This window comes from Xenopus laevis, chromosome 1L (assembly GCF_017654675.1).
Source record: "Xenopus laevis strain J_2021 chromosome 1L, Xenopus_laevis_v10.1, whole genome shotgun sequence".
Classification (NCBI taxonomy): Eukaryota; Metazoa; Chordata; class Amphibia; order Anura; family Pipidae; genus Xenopus; species Xenopus laevis.
The window spans coordinates 41,295,030-41,314,363 of NC_054371.1; the positions used below are offsets into that span (position 1 = coordinate 41,295,030).

The 19,334-nt window shown below is 37.3% G+C and overlaps 1 protein-coding gene across 2 annotated transcripts in view; it reads right to left on the reverse strand.

Moving 5' to 3' along the window:
- scfd2.L (sec1 family domain containing 2 L homeolog) overlaps nt 1–19,334 on the reverse strand; it is a 218,509-nt gene that overhangs the window by 171,735 nt on the left and 27,440 nt on the right. For both annotated transcript variants that reach the window (XM_018229814.2, XM_018229821.2), the window contains exon 4: nt 18,381–18,556. In XM_018229814.2, coding sequence (XP_018085303.1) covers nt 18,381–18,556 — 176 coding nt within the window. The remainder of the gene's footprint in view (nt 1–18,380; nt 18,557–19,334) is intronic.

Here is a 19,334-nt window from a genome sequence, read left to right on the forward strand (position 1 = left end):
TGTATTTAAATTGTATGGATTACTTCCAAATTCAGTGGAATTCAGTGAAATTCAGTTCCAATATCTGAATGACCTTTAACTGAAGCAAGGGGCCCTTAGGCTATCTGAAACATTTGCAGCCAAGCTAACTTCTCAAAATTTACAATTGTTGGAAATTAGTATGAACTCTTTTTTTTATTGATAATGAATTGAAATAAATATTACTGGAGCTTTTTCAAACGTAGTGATGGAGTAATAAGGAAATGTGTAGATAACCTAATCACTGCACTGGTCTAATCAGTAGAACCAGACACAAATACCAGAATACAGGAATACGGGACACTACAAAGAAAGGTCTCTATACATAGCATTGGCCTCACTTATAAATGGGGACACAACAAGCTGTGCCTGGAGAAGTGCCCCAGGGTTTTGAGGGTGTTGCAACCCTTAGCAGGGCCGCCATCAGAGGGGCACATGGGGTACAAGTGTACCCGGCCCGGCCTGAAGGGGTGCCTGGCAGCTGCACTTTTCGAAAGAGCCCCCTTGACAGTGCCAAAGCCATCCCGCCCTTCCGAAGTCCCGAACCGCCGAACAGCCTTAGTCCCGAAGCAGCAAAAAAACCCAAAGCCAGGAAAATTGCCAAAGTCCTGAAGCAGCAAAAAGACCTGAAGTCACGGAAACAGACGCAATTGAAATCCTGAAGCGGAGAAAAGACCCGAAGTCACGGAAAAAAACGCAATTAAAGTCCTGAAGCGGCGAAAAGACCCGAAGTCACAAAAGGAGGTTAATTTTTGGGGCTCCAATTTTTTTTTAACTTGTAAGTTGGGCCTTGGCACCAATGTTTTTTTTTTTAAAAATATTTCCTGGGGCCCAAATTTTTTTAACTTGTACGGGGGGCTCTGGCGCAAATGTTTTTTTTTTAAAAAAATATTCTCTGGGGCCACAATATTTGTTTACTTGTAAGGAGAGCCCTGGCACCAATGTTTTTTTTAAAAAAACTTTTATGGGGGGCCCTGCGCTACAGTGGCCCTGACTAGTGATGGGCGAATAAATTCGCCTGGCTCGAATTCGTGGCGAATTTCTGCGTTTCGCCTCCGGTGAATAAATTTGTGAATCTCCCATAAAAATTTCATTTTGGACGCGATTTTCAAGATTTTTCGTGAAAATGTCCAATTTTCACGTTTTTTTCGTGAAAATGTTCGATTTTCATGATTTTTCCGTGAAAATGTCAGATTTTCATGATTTTTTGGTGAAACGTTCCGATTTCCCGATTTTTCCACAAATTTCGCTAATTTTGCAGGAAATTCGCTAATTTTTCGGCGAAGCTATACAGGAGAAATTCGACCATCACTAGCTCTGACCAACTATAGCTTTGTATTACTTGTGTGTGTGGGGGGGTTACCTTTTTTAGCGCTGATGTCTGTATGGTCTTTTAACTGTGGTGTGGTGTGGAGTGGGTGGGATCTGGGGTGGGGCTTGGGGCCCCCCCAAAAATGTTGTTGTACGGGCCCCATGATTTCTAATAAATGAAGAGGGGTAAAAAGCCTATATCATATGAACACCAACTCAACACCCATCACAGACATATTGGCAAACAGCTGCTAGGAATCCTAATATACCACATTTCACATCAAACTTCTCTGTCCTGCTTCTATTTATACAATACAATACATTATACAATTACCCACATAGAATTTCAGACATAAAATAGACAATGTCGTACAAAGATTTACAACGTTGTATTAAGACATTCCAAAACCATAAGCAATATATTTAGAAATTAAGATCACCATAGATAACAATAGCTGATAACATGGTTGCAGCTGGGTTAAATTTGGCTCAAGTCAAAAACCAGAAACTCACTGCAGGCCCCATGCTATGACTGATTGCAATTATAGCATTATTGACCTTTGTGTAAAATGCATCCAGACCTATTCACTTTCGTTACCCTCTTCTGTACCCCACAATACACTGACTCTCCATTTTCCAGCTCATTTCCTCGAATTCCCCTGCTCTTTTCAGCTTCTCTTTTACATCCTAGATTACACACACCAGTTTTATCGCCTCAACATATCACATATTTATCCTTTTACAAAGTGCAATTAAATAACTTGATATTTTTCTAAAATATCATTTTGCAACATAAAGATATATTATCCAACATTTTACAAAGAACACTTGGGCCAGATTTATCAAGGGTCAAAGTGAGAATTCGAAGTAAAAAAATTCGAATTCCGAGCTATTTTTGTGTACTTTGACTAGGGAATAGACCAAATTCGATTCGAATTTGAAAAAAATCTAAATTTATCATGTACTGTCTCTTTCAAACTTCGACCATTTGCCATCTAAGACCTGCCGAATTGCTGTTTTAGCCTATGGGGGACCCCTAGAACCCATTTGGAGTCAATTGGTGGACTACAAAATCAAAGTTTTCTTTTTGAAAATACTTCGAATTGAATTAGATCGTTATTCGAACGATCAAATACAACCTATTCACCCGCAGAAAAAAACTTTGATTTTTTTTTTTTTTTATTATTTAAAGATTTTATTATTATAAGAAAACAGTAGTTACAAGCATAATATCAACACATGTATGATTTGTACAGTTGCATTAACATGGATCGGTAAATCAAGATTCACAGGCACTGCTAGATACATAACACTTAGTAACCAATAAACCTTTGTATGGAACAGATAAATGCATCATTGTCTTTATTAGTGCTACCGTTATGTGCTCAATCTATGGCATGAGATAGGCAGTGTCCAGTCTATTAATAATGCTACGAATGTATACTAACAGAAGTCATAAAGAAGAGAAAAAAAAGGGGGGGAAGAAAAGTTAGGGAGGGGAGGACAGAGGGTGGATGCAGAGGAGCTAAGCCTTTGAGTCAAGTGGAGTCTGACTGAGCCGACTCAAATTCTGCCCAACTTTGATTTTTTTTAATAAATTGTGGTTGGTCTTTTTTTTATTCGAATTTCAAAGTTATGGGAGTCCAAAAAACCTGCATTACTTTGATAAATCTGCCCCTTAATGAACTATCAATCTCTATCTCAGTGGAGCTTGCAATTGATTTCCTCTAAAACAGCAATGAGTACACACATACACACAGGTCAATTTCATGATCAGCCAATTTACGCACCCCTTTATTTTTCCAGTTTTAAGCAGTCTGAATTAACTATAATGTTGATTTGGTTCTAAGGATCATCCAAGGATTGCTTTTCCATTAACAACAAATTCTGCCATGATCCAATATATTAAGTGTGCAAAATGGTTTGAAAGGTGATAGGGTGTTGCAAGGGAAATGATGTGGAAAAGTCTGAATGGATTTGGCAAAGAGATCCAGGAGTTTCTTGTTACACCCATGGCCTTGCTCCACATGAACTTCAGAGAACTGGAATAATCCTCACAGTCTCCAAGTAGCCTTCACAGGATGACCCTAAGCCATTTTCTTAAGTGTGGCTTTAATTCACCAATTAACAGTATTTATTATGTAGTGAGCAGAAGGTGGTTTTTGATGGGCCCCAGAAGGAAAGAATATATTTTAAAAAAATGACAGCTCATAGAATTCAAATGTATTCATTAATAGCCTGTTTAGTTCAAAGGCAAAATTATTCCAGTCTCTACATGGCATCATACCTTTAGAAAGCTGACAAAAAGGCCACTAATCCCATTAAAGGAATTGTTCAGTGTAAAAATAAAAACTAGGTAAATAGATAGGCTGTGCAAAAAAAATTTTTCTAATATAGTTAGTTAGCTAAAAATGTAATGTATAAAGGCTGGAGTGAGTGGATGTCTTACATAATAGCCAGAACACTACTTCCTGCTCTTCAGCTCTCTTGGTTTCCACTGATTGGTTACCAGGCATTAACCAATCAGAGACTTAGACATGTTACTAGGGGTCCTCAAAATGAGATGTCCCGGCATAAAGGACCTATCTAACTGCTGTATTTTAGCTGTAATGCTACCATTCTCTAGGAAGCACACAACTGAACAGAACAGTTTAACCAATAAACTCTAAGGGGGTTATTTATTAAAGGTCGAATTTTAGAGGTTTGTGAGGTTTTTTTATACCTCGAATGAACTCACCACCTGAAATTTTCAATTTAAGAAAAAACTCGAATCAATGAAGTCGAAGCGAACAACCCGAAACCTCTAATTAACTGGGTTTTCCGCGGGAAAAAACGCGAATTGCTCCAATTAATAGAGTTTTCGAGTGAAACCCACCAAAAAAAAAAAAAACCTCAAGCACCATTAACATCTTCAAATGGTTCAAGGGACCTCTGCCATTGACTTCTACAAGACCACAGCAGGTTTTAGCTGGAGTATTTTCTGATTCAAGCTATTTCCAGCTTCTTGAAAAATTTGAGCTTTTTTTTTACAAAAACCCCAAATTTGAGTTTTCTTTTTAACCCCGAAAAATTCGAGTTTTTTTCTTTTTAATCCAAAAATTTGAGTTTTGACTGAAACATACCCTTGAAAACTCAAATTTTTCAGGTTAAATACAACTCGACCTAATTACAGAAAGATCCCTTATCTAGAATGCTCAGGACCTGGGGTTTTCCAGATAACAGGTCCCATACCTGTATAGGCCCCCCAACATTATTCTTTTTGATTTCGTATCGATGATTGACAAGGTTCAGTTTGGGGGGCATTTGCCCTAAATCATCCATGTTTTACATTTTTGTAAATTTCTGGTAAATGGCAATACTTTTCTTGGTTCACGTGTAACGTGATTCTAAATTGATTATTTACATAAATACCACCACCCCAGCATCCTCCAGCATTTCAGCCCTTTCAAGCATCAGGGCATTTGTGCCAGATTAAATTACTGATTTTTGACTTTGCATGTTCATATTCATTTAATAATGAAGTTAAGACTGCTGATTAAGAATGCAGGAAAATACTGGTTCTGCTAAGAAACCTTGTTTATTTGATTTATGTCTTTAGGGGAGGTCTCAGGTTTCATTTATTTTATTTTTTTCTGAAATTCTAATGGGCTCAATTATATGGCAACATGTCACATTTAATACTTGGGAGAGAGTTCTGAATTTCTACATAAACTATTCTGAGAAACTCCAACCACACTTTTAGAACTGCCCTTTGTATTCCTTACATGTGGCAAAGTGGTAAGTCTGCCATTCACAGGCTTGAGTCAACATGAAAAAAAAAATAAATAAAATATATATATATATATATATATATATATTTTTTTTTTTTTTGGAAGAGAAGACATTTTAAATATAATAGAACTGTTCTTTCTAACTGACCTGGGGACCCTCCATCTGCGGCCCTCTCTGTAATTTGGGTTTTTGGATCTTAAAAACCTCTCTGCTACTCACCATTTCATAAATATGCACAGCAAAATGAAATGTATACATTGCACAAGTACGTAGATTAAAGGGTACCTGTCACCCAAAAAAATTATTCAAAATCCTATTTTATCACATTAGTTGAGAAAAATTAAATTTAATAACACTGTAAAAATGATTTGAATCTTGTTTTTTTCAGTCTGGGAATTCATAATTATAGCAAGCAGGCAGGAGCAATTTTGTGGACACTGTTATTAAGACAAGTCTTGCATCATCTCAGAATCTTGTTTGTGCACCAGAATGGGGGACCTGATGTCCATCCCCATGCCCTGGTTACACAATTAAACGCTGAAGAGAAAGGGGGAATGTAGAGAGCAGTGACATCTAGGAAGTGCTGAATGGAAAGTGAAAGTAATTGTCTGCCCCGCCTCTATGCCTAAGGCATAGAGGAGGGGCAGCAAATATTTGATTGACAGCTGAGATTTTTAAATGAGCTTACAACAGCTATGAACGCTTTAATAAAAAATAGAAATTGGATTTCATTTTTAATTTGAAAAGGACTTTTATTATACACATTTTTGTGTCTGGGTGACAGGTCCACTTTAACAAGTTTCACTATAATATTTTTTCACTTAGTGAACATTTTTTCCAGTAAGTTTTACTATATCTTTGCCGTTGCATTATTAATAGATGTCAGGTTTTAATTCAGTCATATGTAAATCTGCTCTCTGCTATATCAGGGAAACACTGGGCAAGCAGGTCTCTACAGAAGTTTAATATACAGTTCTAAAAAGAATAGATTCTAAAAAGAATCCAGCACTCTGCATAAGCAATCCTTGTTTTCTAAGATAATAAACTTGCTGACATTACTCATATGTACATGCAAGCTTTAAAATTGTCAAAAAACATGAATAAATGCTTAATTAGACTCATCTATTAACATTGGTGTTACTGCTGAGCAGTTTTTCAATACAATAAGAATTCTGCAGTGTCACTGGACAAATACAGTAGATAGATGTGTCTTGATCTCCTCCCAAATATATTACCAGTATGGGATCCGTTATCCAGAAAGCTCCAAATTACAGAAAGGCTATCTCCCATAGATTTAATTTTATCCAAATAATCCATATTTTTTTATTTTTTTCTCTGTAATAATAAAACAGTACCTTCTTGTTCCCAACTAAGATCAAATTCATCCTTACTGGAAGCAAAAACCATTTATTTAATGTTTACATGCTTTTCAGGTAGACTTTAGGTATGAAGACCCACAATACAGAAAGATCCATTATCCATAAAACCCCAGGTTCTCGATAACAGGTCCCATACCAGTATATATAAAAGGAGACATTCACTAATTAAAGTTACTGAATAATGTTAAGATATTAAAATCAGTATTTTATATAGCAATGAACATTTTAAAAATGTCAGTCACCAATAGCCACATGCTGATGTGCATTATGCCAGACTGTAGGCCCTTCATTGCAAGAAATAACTTATTTACTTTTAAAAGGCTTCCTTAATTTGTATTCCAGTTGAGAGACCCCCAAGCAGCCACTAATTTAGTGTCCCATATGACTAGACATAATTACTTTAATCACAACATTTTTTTTTTACTCAATGAAGATCTGTAGAGTAGACTCTTAACACATAAAAATTATTGGCATTTGCCTGGTCCCACCCACTTATCCCTTATTTAATGTTTAGGAAATGCAAAGTAAATGGCAGCAACATGCATCCCTTCATGTCCCACATTGTATTCATTTCTTGATCTAGAAAGAATGTCAAGCTGTACATGTATTTTTCCAACGAGAGAACCACACCCAACTGATTTCAGTATTTCCCACATGAGGTAATGTTATTTCCATTCTCAGCTTGCAGCAGTATGTTGCTCACAAAATCATTAATCCATTTCCCCAAACCAGAATATGCTTTTTTTTTTAAAAAAAAAAAAAAAAAAAAAAGGATCAGAAAAACAAAATCATGGCTGTTAAATAAGTTTATCTATAATGCTTCCTATAGATCTTCAGTTGATTGGGTAACTGACTCTAGGTTAACATTCCCTATAAGCCATCCACAATGCAGCCACGGAATGTAAAGATGTGGCATTTGGATCCTTGCTTATGTAGATTGGGTGGAAGGTGTCACCTGAGTTGTCCCACTAAATGCCACAGTTTGATATTCCGTGGCCACATTCTGGTGGATTAAACCATCAAGTGTCACTTTTGATGGATTCCAAAAGGATCTAGCCAGCAACACTCACAAACATCTATAACTGCTAAAAGCCAAGTGTATGCCCTGTTTCCTAAGACGCACCAGTAAATCACAACAGGGAAAATACCCTCATATACAGTAATTTGATGCAGTCACTCTTTATTAACTGTAACCACTTATATTATTATATAAACTTAACCACTAATATGATGATTATAATAATTATGCGCCTGTGTAGATATTAATTTTGATAAACCTATAATCATGACCTTGACATTGTATGGGGTTTGGCACCCTACAATGGATGTAGAGAAGCAGAACTCAAGCAAGAGTGTATACTAGCTGTAGAAATTAGTGATGTGTGGGTCGACAAATTGTCGACCCGCACCTACCCTTACCTGCTGTTCTGCACTGTTACTGTGCTGTTACTGTTCTTGTGTCAGCCCGAACCGACTGACCCACGGGTAAACCTGCGGGTATCTGGCCGGTCCACACATCATTAACAGAAAGTTTTTAGTCATCAAATATCAGTTCCATAAATTCAACAACTTAAATACAACTACAATCCTACCATTTTTGACTGGTATGGGTCTTACTAAAAAAAAAAAAATCATCATTTTTAAATGACTAAAAGCAAACGGCTGGCAAACGGTGAACCATATGGGGGCAAAACAATGAATGACAGGGCCCAGTCTGAAGGTCAGTTAGGCTATAACCTTTTTGTTCAAATAGGACAGGCCAGAGGTTTGCGGCACAAATTAATGTTTACACTGAGCATTTGGCCCCTGTATATTTTTCAATTTTACCATAAACTATAAAGCTGGACAAACACAGGGAAATCTCCTCGTTTGGAGACGTTGCCAAACAAGAGGATCTCTCCCCGATATGCCCACCTTGAGATCGGATCACAACGAGATGAGGTCGGATCGAGGATAGCATTGGTTCATTAATGCAGTCCTCGATCCGACCACCCGTATTCTTCTTGTTGTGATCCGATCTCAAGGTGGACATATCGGGGAGAGATCCTCTTGCCTAGGGAAATTTGAAGAACGAATAAGTGAAGAAGATAATCGCTCCGTGGTGCTCTCTGGCAGAACCCCCTCTGCCTAACTTTTGGCACCCCATGGTAAAATGACTTTTCTTCTCCTTTAAGAAGAATCTTAAAAAAGAATAGCTGAGCAGCAGCATCTGCGATTGAACAATTCATGCAAACAACATGGCAGTTGCTAGTTCCAAGTATAAAGGCAATATATATTAATACTGTCTAAATGAATGATACACCCAATTTCTAAACATGTAAACACAAGTAACTATACAAGCTCACTACAATGCATTACCAATTATGGTAATCACACAGTCTAATGCCCATCGCTAATTGTTAATACAGTTGTTTTGAAGTCATCTGGATTGTTATGTCGTGCAAATCAAGCAAATGATTGCAAGAAAATGATTGTGTTGGTTCTTCAAAGACCTTATGTTTAAAATTATTTACAGACGTAAGAGATCTAAGGGACTATTTAAGTAGAAAGTGAAAAATGTAGATGACAACTGATAAATGCTTGATATTAGATACCTTAACTTGAGATGAAAAATGCCCATTAGTTTTGAAAGCAAAAAGGCAAAAAAATTAGAGTAATTAGTTGAATGTATAGACATACGTGTATATCAGCAACAGAAACCCATATATATATATATATATATATATATATATATATATATATATATATATATATATATATATATATATATATATATATACACATATCTATATCTATCTGGGTTTCTGTTGCTGATATATATACATATCACATGTAAGATGGTGTCTAGCACGCTCGTTTATCAAATCTGTAAACGCAATTTTATGAAGAAGGCACCATCACCTCATTGGTTTCTTTTTAAAATGGATGATGGATGCAAAGCTTATTTGGCAGGTTATAGGAGGGTCCCATTTAGGGTTACCACCTTTTCCGTAAAAAAATACCGGCCTTCCTATATATTTATCTTTTATCCCTATTAATAACATTGGGATCAACCATCATAAAATATCAACCAGGTGGCAACCCTAGTCCCATTACACAGGCCCAAAATTAACTTAGCTTTTATACATACTTAACATGCATTGCATTTCAATTGACTTCAATGCACATAAAAAAGCAACAGTAATAAAAGAACAATTCATGGTTTGTACTTCAATACTAATATCGTGAGACATTTGGGAAAGAGTCCAGCAACATGAAATGCATCTGTATTGTAAATTATAACATATTTTGTAATTAAATAATATAACCCTCAGCTGCAGAGATCTTCCCCATACCTCCCACTATACATTAAACAAATCCTTTCAAAGAAAAATACAGGATAATTCGCCTTGTGTTCAGATCAAGCTCTCCTCCAGATCAGGAAATCAAACAACAGATCTATAAAAACAAAGAAATACGAAATGCACTTACACAATCATTACAGCAAACCAAGGGCAGGCGGTGGGAAACAATGCACACATGGAGTGATGGGAAATCAAATAAACTCTTTATTTTAGTGTTGTGGTAACAAAATACCATATTACACATATACACAGTGCAACAACCCAAAATCTAGGTATGGAATCCAGTATCCAGAAACATGTTATCTAGAAGTTCCAAATTACGGAAATGCCATCTCCAATAAACTCCATTTAATCCAAATAATCCACATTTTTGAAATGTATTCCCTTTTTTCTGTAATAATAAAACAGTAGCTTGTACTGGATCAAAAGTAAGATATCCTTATTGGAGGTAAACCCAGCCTATTGGGTTAATTCTGGGAGCCAGGAACTATAGGGGCCCAGTGGGATATTCCAGCAGCAGCAATATGTGTATGGAAATAATTATATTCCCAAAATTTTAGGATGTTCCAGTGCGGCCCAATAAAAAGTTTATGTAGGAGATAGCTCATTTAATTGAGGAAAGAGATCACAATATAAACAGATGACGTTACTCTGTAATAAACATTTCAAATAAATAGCTAAAATTATTAATTAATGTGCCAGTTGATTGGGGGTCAGTGGAATTTACCTTAAAGGAATGGTTCACCTTTAAGTTAAGTTTTAGTATGTTATAGAGTGGCCAATTCCTTTCAAATGGTCTTCATAATTAATTTTTTTACAGTTTTTGAATTATTTACCTTCTTTTTCTGATTCTTTCCAGCTATAAAATGGGGGTCGCTGGTCCCATCTAAATAAGATTGCTCTGTACGGCTACACATTTATTGCTATTGCTATTTTTTATTACTCATCTTTCTATTCAGACCCTCTCCTATTCATATTCCAGTCTCTTATTCAACTCAGTGCATGGTTAATAGTGTAATTTGCACCCTAGCAACCAGACTGCTGAAATTGCAAACGGAAGAGCTGCTGAATAAAAAGCTAAATAACTCAAAAACCACAAATAATAAAAAATGAAAACCAACTGCAAATTGTCTCAGGATATCACTCTCTACATCATACTAAGGTGTAGATTTATCAAAGAGTGAAGTTAGAGATTGCCACAATTTGCTAGATTGAAATTCCACCACTCTCCATTCAATTCTATGGGATTTTAAAAAAAGTATTAATTAATGGCGATGAACTCTAACTTCACTCTTTGACAAGTATACCCCTAAAAGTTAACTCAAATGTAAACAACCCCTTTAAGTTTTTTTTTATTGTATTGGTGGAATTTGCCGTAACTATAAACCCTGCACTCGTGTCTGCCCCTGTTACCCTGTGCTGTGATTACATGAAGCTTCTATGTAAGTTTTATAATCACGTAACATAAGATTAAGCAGACGTTACAATTACAATTTACATAACTTTGCCCTGGGCCATCCTCGAACCAAAATTTGAGTCCCTACCAAACAAGCTACAAAACTGCTGGTGAGACAAACTGTTCAGTATTACCCAGTATTCAGTATTATTTGCCACTGCCCTAACTTACACAAATGCATGACTGGCACTTTGTTTGTAAAGTGGTGTCCCCTGGAGGTAGAGACCAGTGAGCAGCCAGTTCTTAATTGCAGCAGAAATAAAGGGAAGATCAAGCCTGGGCTGTATTTATATACGGGCACCCAAGGGCCCTTATATAGGGCGGCAGCTTTAGGGGGGAGGCCCATGGGTGCCTATATAACAGATAGCATTCTTTTGTGATAAAAATAAAAAAAATATCTGCAGCCCTTGCCAGAGACTTGCGGACTGGGGGGCACGATGCTCATTGTCGCATTTCACAAGCTGAAGTGGCATCTGGGAGTGATGTCATACATGTGAAGTCACTCCTGCACTACAGTACTGCATCAAGCCAGTTACCATTTTAAGCAATGTATCATCCTTCAGTGACCCTTTGTCCTTAGGTGAATGAACCTACAGTATTTAGGATCTGTTTTTAGAACTATTTTTTTTCATTGGCCATGTCACCTGCCTGTTACAGACACTCTGTCCCATCCAACATCCACAAGCAAACTGAAAGGGCAGATCTAACACTGTGCTGGCTCCAATGGCTGGTGAAGTAGCATAAAGGGCATTTCTAAATGATATACCAGATTTTTATTAAGTATATCCTTTTGGTGGACGATAACCCTTACTTCTGGATAGTGGTATCATTTCCATTTAATATAAACATGTACAAAGGGCAATGGCCTGCTTTAATTGTGCACGGCTCATTACAGCTTCACCGTCTTATCTTAAATATTGAAAAAATTATTTATCACGTGCAGAAGCCTACTACTGCTACTACACTTGGAAGGAATAAATTAATAGGATGTAACCCAACAGTCTAGCTTGTTTATCCATTATTATAAATGGTTCTGGAATTGAGATTATTTGCATTTGTCCTTTAAGGCTTGTGTCGTCCACAGTTAAATCTGCACTACTGCCAGAGACCGATCTACCCAAAATTCTTTCCACCTGGCAACAAAGTAAATCGTCACTGGGAAAACATAAGTGGCACTTGGTGTTCTAAAGTTTCTGGAAGTTGCCTCGTGATGCCTCACCATAAACCTTAATTGGATGATTTGTGAACTCACAAAGGATCCGTGGCTGTGGTATGATCAGATAAGTAAGTAAGTTGAAAAAAGTTGATCCAGAGGAAGTCAAAAAAACGCATCTGAAGCCTCTCCAATTTGCCTTAGAGGGCTCCTGACTCCAAAATGCCAATTGGACTAGTCTGTGGATCAACTTGTACTATGAGCTATCTTCTATAACCCTGTATTCCCTCACTTGCTAAAAAGCAATCCAACCCCTTCTTAAAGCTATCTAATGTATCAGCCTGTACAACTGATTCAGGGAGAGAATTCCACATCTTCACAGCTCTCACTGTAAAAACTCCTTCCGAATGTTTAGGTGGAACCTCTTTTCTTCTAAACGGAATGGGTGACCTTATGTCAGCTGGAAAGACCTACTGGTAAATAAAGCATTAGAGAGATTATTATATGATCCCTTTATATATTTATACATAGTTATCATATCATCCTCTTCTCCAGCGTGAACATCCCCAATTTGGCCAGTCTTTCCTCATAGCTAAGATTTTTCATACCTTTTAGCAACTTAGTTGCCCTTCTCTGTACCCTCTCTAATACAATAATGTCCTGTTTGAGTGATGGATACCAAAACTGTACGGCATATTCTAGATGGGGTCTTACCATCTATAGGTGATAACATACTACAATATAATACACAACAACCTTAAACCGCCTGTAAAATAGATCATTATTTTAACATATAACACTTTTTCTTTACTGCGATTTTTTTTCTTTTATTTGTGGCACTGTTTTTGATCCCTGTCTGCACTGGCACATATACAATATACGGTACAAGCATTCAATATAAGCTGTGCTTTAATGTAATTTTATAGATTTGGACCCATGCACACCACTCAGATTTCAGGAAGGGACCCCCACACCAAAATTTCTGTGCCAAAAATGCAAAGTTATGGGTTGGCAGCCATTATGTTTGGCTGCATTACAACTTTTCAGAGGCTTAACAGCGGAGATCAACAAGTGGGACCATCCAAAATGAAAGCCAGCCAAGTTTGCGCTTCGGGAGAGTGGGCTCAACAGAGGCCCATATTTTATAAAAATGGGTTATGTTCTACAATAAAAAAGAAGAAGAGAAATCCTGTTAAAAAAAAATAACTTTCCTGTGGAAAGTGCAGGAAATGTGTCCAAATCTTGAATAGAAACCTGAATTGCATCTACATACAGGGGCAACCTAAAAATGTTTCCGTCTAAAATACTAAGTCAATTGGGCAAGGGGGGAATACAGAAACTCTATGTGGCAGTGTACAGTGAGGACTGGCCACTGACAATCTCTCTTTATTATTTATTAAACACCACATTTCTTGCAACACTATTATACTATACAAAGTGTAAATACCTGTAAAAAAAACTCTGTGGCACATATGTGCATGTCTTTATTCTATTTATAAAACTCTTTGATAAGCTTTACTTTATTAAGATTTTGTTGGCAATGTTTGTCTAATGTGCAATGCATTATAAAGTAAAACATGCATTGCAGAAAGGCATATGCCACTTCAAACACTATGCAGGCAAGTTCACCTCATGTGATATCAACTGTTCTTGTGAAATTAAAAGAAATTACTAAATTCCTGCCAAGGCTTATTATAATTTAGCAGAGTGATACAATACGCTGCAGTGAGTTCAATGACTCAGTAGACGTGAGATCTATGTTACAGCATCTTCCACCTGCAATTTAACACTGTATTTGGTTAGCAGGGCCGGTTTAGCATTTGCACAGGACCAACCAGGACAGGGGGCCCACAATCAGAGCTTTGTAGACCCCTAATTTTAGTCATCTGGGAGAACTCTACAACAAATCCATCTAATGTATTTGTTGTATGCTTTTTTATTATCCACTCCCAGAACAGTACACCCGGACCTTATGTTTACTTCAGTAAGACCGGAGAATTTCCTTTATATTTAAATTTGCTTACTTTAGAGTCCTTCTATAACAAATTTATTGGCTTAGAGGGTATAATGTGATATTCTGAGACAATTTGCAATTGGTTTTCATTTATTATTTGTGGTGTTTTATTCAGCAGCTCTCCAGTTTGCAATTTGGTTGCTAGGGTCCAAATTACAGAGATATTGCATCAATACTTAGTTGAGCCTCCTTTTGCAAATGTAACAGCCTCTAGAAGCCTCCTATAGCCTTTGATGAGTGTCTGGATTCTGTATGGCGGTATTTTTAACCATTCAACCATACAAAATTTCTCCAGTTCAGTTAAATTTGATGGCTGCCCAGCATGGACAGCCTGCTTCAAATCATCCCATAGATTTTCAATGATATTTACAGTAAGTCGGGGCAGTGTTATGGTCATTCCAGAATATTGTACTTCTGCCTCTGCATAAATGCCTTTGTAGATTTCGAAGTGTGTTTAGGGTCATATCTTGTTGGAATATCCAACCCCTGCGTAACTTCAACTTTGTGACTTATGCTTGAACATTCTCCTGTTGATATTGGGTTGAATTCATCCGTCCCTCGACTTTAACAAGGGCCCAGTCCCTGAACTAGCCCCACAGCCCGATGAAACCTTCACCAAATTTGACAGTAGGCAGCAGGTGTTTTTCTTGGAATGCGGTGTTCTTCTTCCGCCATACAAAGAGCTTTTTGTTATAACCAAAGAACTAAATTTTGCCTCATGCGTCCAAAGCACTTTTGTGGCTTATCTAAATGAGCTTTTGCATACAACAAGTTTGTTTTGTGGCGTGAGTGAAGAAAAGGCTTCTTTCTCATCACCCTGCCATACAGATGTTCTTTGTGCAAATTGCGCTTAATTGTAGAATGATGTGCAGATGCACCATCTGCAGCAAGATGTTTATGATGGTCTTTGTAGGTGATCTTTGGGTAGTCTGTAACCATTCTCACAATCCTCCGCATATGCCGTGCCTGCCAAACCTGGGTTTTACAGCATGTGCCTGTGGCCTTCCAGTTCCTGATTACATTCCTTACAGCTGAAACTGACAGTTTAAACCTCTGAGATAGCTTTTTGTAGCCTTCCCTAAACCATGATACTGAACAATCTTTGTTTTCAGATCTTTTGAGAGTTGCTTTGTGGATCCTATGCCGTCACTCTTCCGAGGAGAGACAAACAGTAGCACAACTTGAAATTGGCCACCTTAAATACCCTCTCTCATGACTGGACACACCTGCCTATGAAGTTCAAGGCTTAACAAGCTAATCCAACCAATTTGGTGTTGCCAGTAATCAGTATTGAACAGTTACATGCATTCAAATTAGCAAAATTACACATTGCACAGCCAGTTTTTCAACATTTGATTTCATTTCATACAACTGAATACTGCTTCACTAAAAATCTATGTTCAGAAAACACCCCAGTACTTCAATAATTCCCAATCTACACTGCTGGAAAATAATCTTTTCTTATACATCATTGCATTAGAATCCAGTGAGCTCAAAGACATACTACTATATTAATATGCAATTTTGTGTTTATGTTTTTTATTCCTTCAGCTCCTAGAGAAAGGTCCAAAACAACAGAGTATAAAACACCACCCATTCCTTGCTTCTATTGACTGGATGGAGCAGGAAAGGAAAAACTTACCACCCACTTAAGAGCAGTAAGTACATGATTGCTGAATACTAACAATCTCTCTGGCCACTGACAATCTCTCTTTATTATTTATTAAACACCACATTTCTTGCAACACTGCGTAACTTCAACTTTGTGACTTATGCTTGAACATTCTCCTGTTGATATTGGGTTGAATTCATCCGTCCCTCGACTTTAACAAGGGCCCAGTCCCTGAACTAGCCCCACAGCCCGATGAAACCTTCACCAAATTTGACAGTAGGCAGCAGGTGTTTTTCTTGGAATGCGGTGTTCTTCTTCCGCCATACAAAGAGCTTTTTGTTATAACCAAAGAACTAAATTTTGCCTCATGCGTCCAAAGCACTTTTGTGGCTTATCTAAATGAGCTTTTGCATACAACAAGTTTGTTTTGTGGCGTGAGTGAAGAAAAGGCTTCTTTCTCATCACCCTGCCATACAGATGTTCTTTGTGCAAATTGCGCTTAATTGTAGAATGATGTGCAGATGCACCATCTGCAGCAAGATGTTTATGATGGTCTTTGTAGGTGATCTTTGGGTAGTCTGTAACCATTCTCACAATCCTCCGCATATGCCGTGCCTGCCAAACCTGGGTTTTACAGCATGTGCCTGTGGCCTTCCAGTTCCTGATTACATTCCTTACAGCTGAAACTGACAGTTTAAACCTCTCAGATAGCTTTTTGTAGCCTTCCCTAAACCATGATACTGAACAATCTTTGTTTTCAGATCTTTTGAGAGTTGCTTTGTGGATCCTATGCCGTCACTCTTCCGAGGAGAGACAAACAGTAGCACAACTTGAAATTGGCCACCTTAAATACCCTCTCTCATGACTGGACACACCTGCCTATGAAGTTCAAGGCTTAACAAGCTAATCCAACCAATTTGGTGTTGCCAGTAATCAGTATTGAACAGTTACATGCATTCAAATTAGCAAAATTACACATTGCACAGCCAGTTTTTCAACATTTGATTTCATTTCATACAACTGAATACTGCTTCACTAAAAATCTATGTTCAGAAAACACCCCAGTACTTCAATAATTCCCAATCTACACTGCTGGAAAATAATCTTTTCTTATACATCATTGCATTAGAATCCAGTGAGCTCAAAGACATACTACTATATTAATATGCAATTTTGTGTTTATGTTTTTTATTCCTTCAGCTCCTAGAGAAAGGTCCAAAACAACAGAGTATAAAACACCACCCATTCCTTGCTTCTATTGACTGGATGGAGCAGGAAAGGAAAAACTTACCACCCACTTAAGAGCAGTAAGTACATGATTGCTGAATACTAACTAAATATAAATATAGACTTAGATTAATATCATTACACATCCACATGTTACAATATTCCATATCACCTGGCTAAAAGATTGTTTTTCTTTTTTTAACCCGAGCTGTACCAGTATAATCACTGTAGAAATCACTAAAAATTTCCAATAAGCTCTCCATTACTTTCAAACATGCCAGTAAGACCACTTTGGGAGACACTCCTGCTAATAAACCACTCCCCATGTTACAGATACACTATCAGTGAATATAGAAAATATAAATGAACAGAGTGGCAATTTCATGTATTCCTCCAGTACTAGGATGGCACAGAGATTATTTTATGCATAAACACCCCCAGAACTCATAGAAGGATGGCACACAGATTATTTCATGCATAAACACCCCCAGAACTCATATAAGGATGGCACACATATTATTTCATGTATAAACACCCCCAGAACTCATATAAGGATGGCACACAGATTATTTCATGTATAAACACCCCCAGAATTTATATAAGGATGGCACACAGATTATTTCATGTATAAACACCCCCAGAACTCATATAAGGATGGCACAAAGATTATTTCATGTATAAACACCCCCAGAACTCATATAAGGATGGCACACAGATTATTTCATGCATAAATACCCCCAGAACTCATTCTAGAAGGGAGTACAGGGTGATCAGGGTGGGTATTGGGAGCAAGGACTGTACACTGTGCGTCTTCAGAAAGCTTCTTGTTTTGAAGTGAAACATGCATTGGTAATTGGTTTCCAAGCCAGAGGACATACAGTAGGTGACATAACAGCCCTGCGGTTAACACAATCGACAACATACACTGCCCAGCAGATCTGCCACTATTCCACTATTCGAAATAGTAAGGTATGAAAATCCAAATTACAGAAAGATCCCTTATTCAGATCATAGTGAATAACAGGTCCCATACCTGTACTATATTCTTCTTTAAATGTACAGACTTCATGTGTATAAAGGCAGAAACAAGCTTACCTGCAAAACAAGCCGTTCAAATGCCAGAAAATTGTCCCACTTTGAGCACTGAGGATGTTTCAGGGTCTGAGCTGTGGCCAATGCCAACTGTAGGATACCACAGTGACTCTCCAGTACTTGTGCATTTTCTTTGAAGAGGTGAACGTATGATTTGAGTTGATCAGGTGTCACTCTGCCTACATGGATAAAGAAGTCTCCCTTAAATATCACAGTATAAAATGTGTTCATAATCATAAATCACATGTGAACCTGATTGAAATTTTGACAGTTTTCAAGGTTTTGTTAGGTCTCTTTTCTTGTAACTTCTACCCATTTCAGTTCATGGAACAGAATAGTTTGTGTCCAGCACCTCTTCACCAATATTTGGATTTATTTTTTATGAAACATTTTTTTCCCTCTATCTAAAAATTTGTGGGATTTTTGTATTCCCCTAAAATTCTAAAGATTTGAGATTAACTGTAAAAACCACAAAACCGTAATACAGAGCTTTGCTAAGTAAAAGCAGTTGAGGTCCTATAGAAGTGAATGGAAGCTGTGCTGATTCTATTGGGCCTTTTTTTTAGCCATTCAGACTTTAAAAGGTTTTCTGATCTCTAGCGCATTTTTCATAGTTTTTCCACTTGTACTTTTTATATTCAGATCTTTTAATAAATTACATGACATTTTTGGTTCTAGAGAAAAGGAGTTTATTTGTGGTTTCAAAAACCTCTAAAACCATTAAAAAATGATTGATGATAAATGGGCCTTAAATGGAGACGTCCTAAACATTTGCACGAACAGTCATCCCCTCTTTCCCACTGAAGTGAAAAGTGCACACTATAAACACCTCTGTAGTCTGCTCTATCTGTATATGACCCTAATTCCAAATCGGATACTTACACCTTAATTAATTTGGTAACAACACATGTGTTAAGGAACCAGAATTTAGAGTATTTTGAAAGGCAAATCACTAGC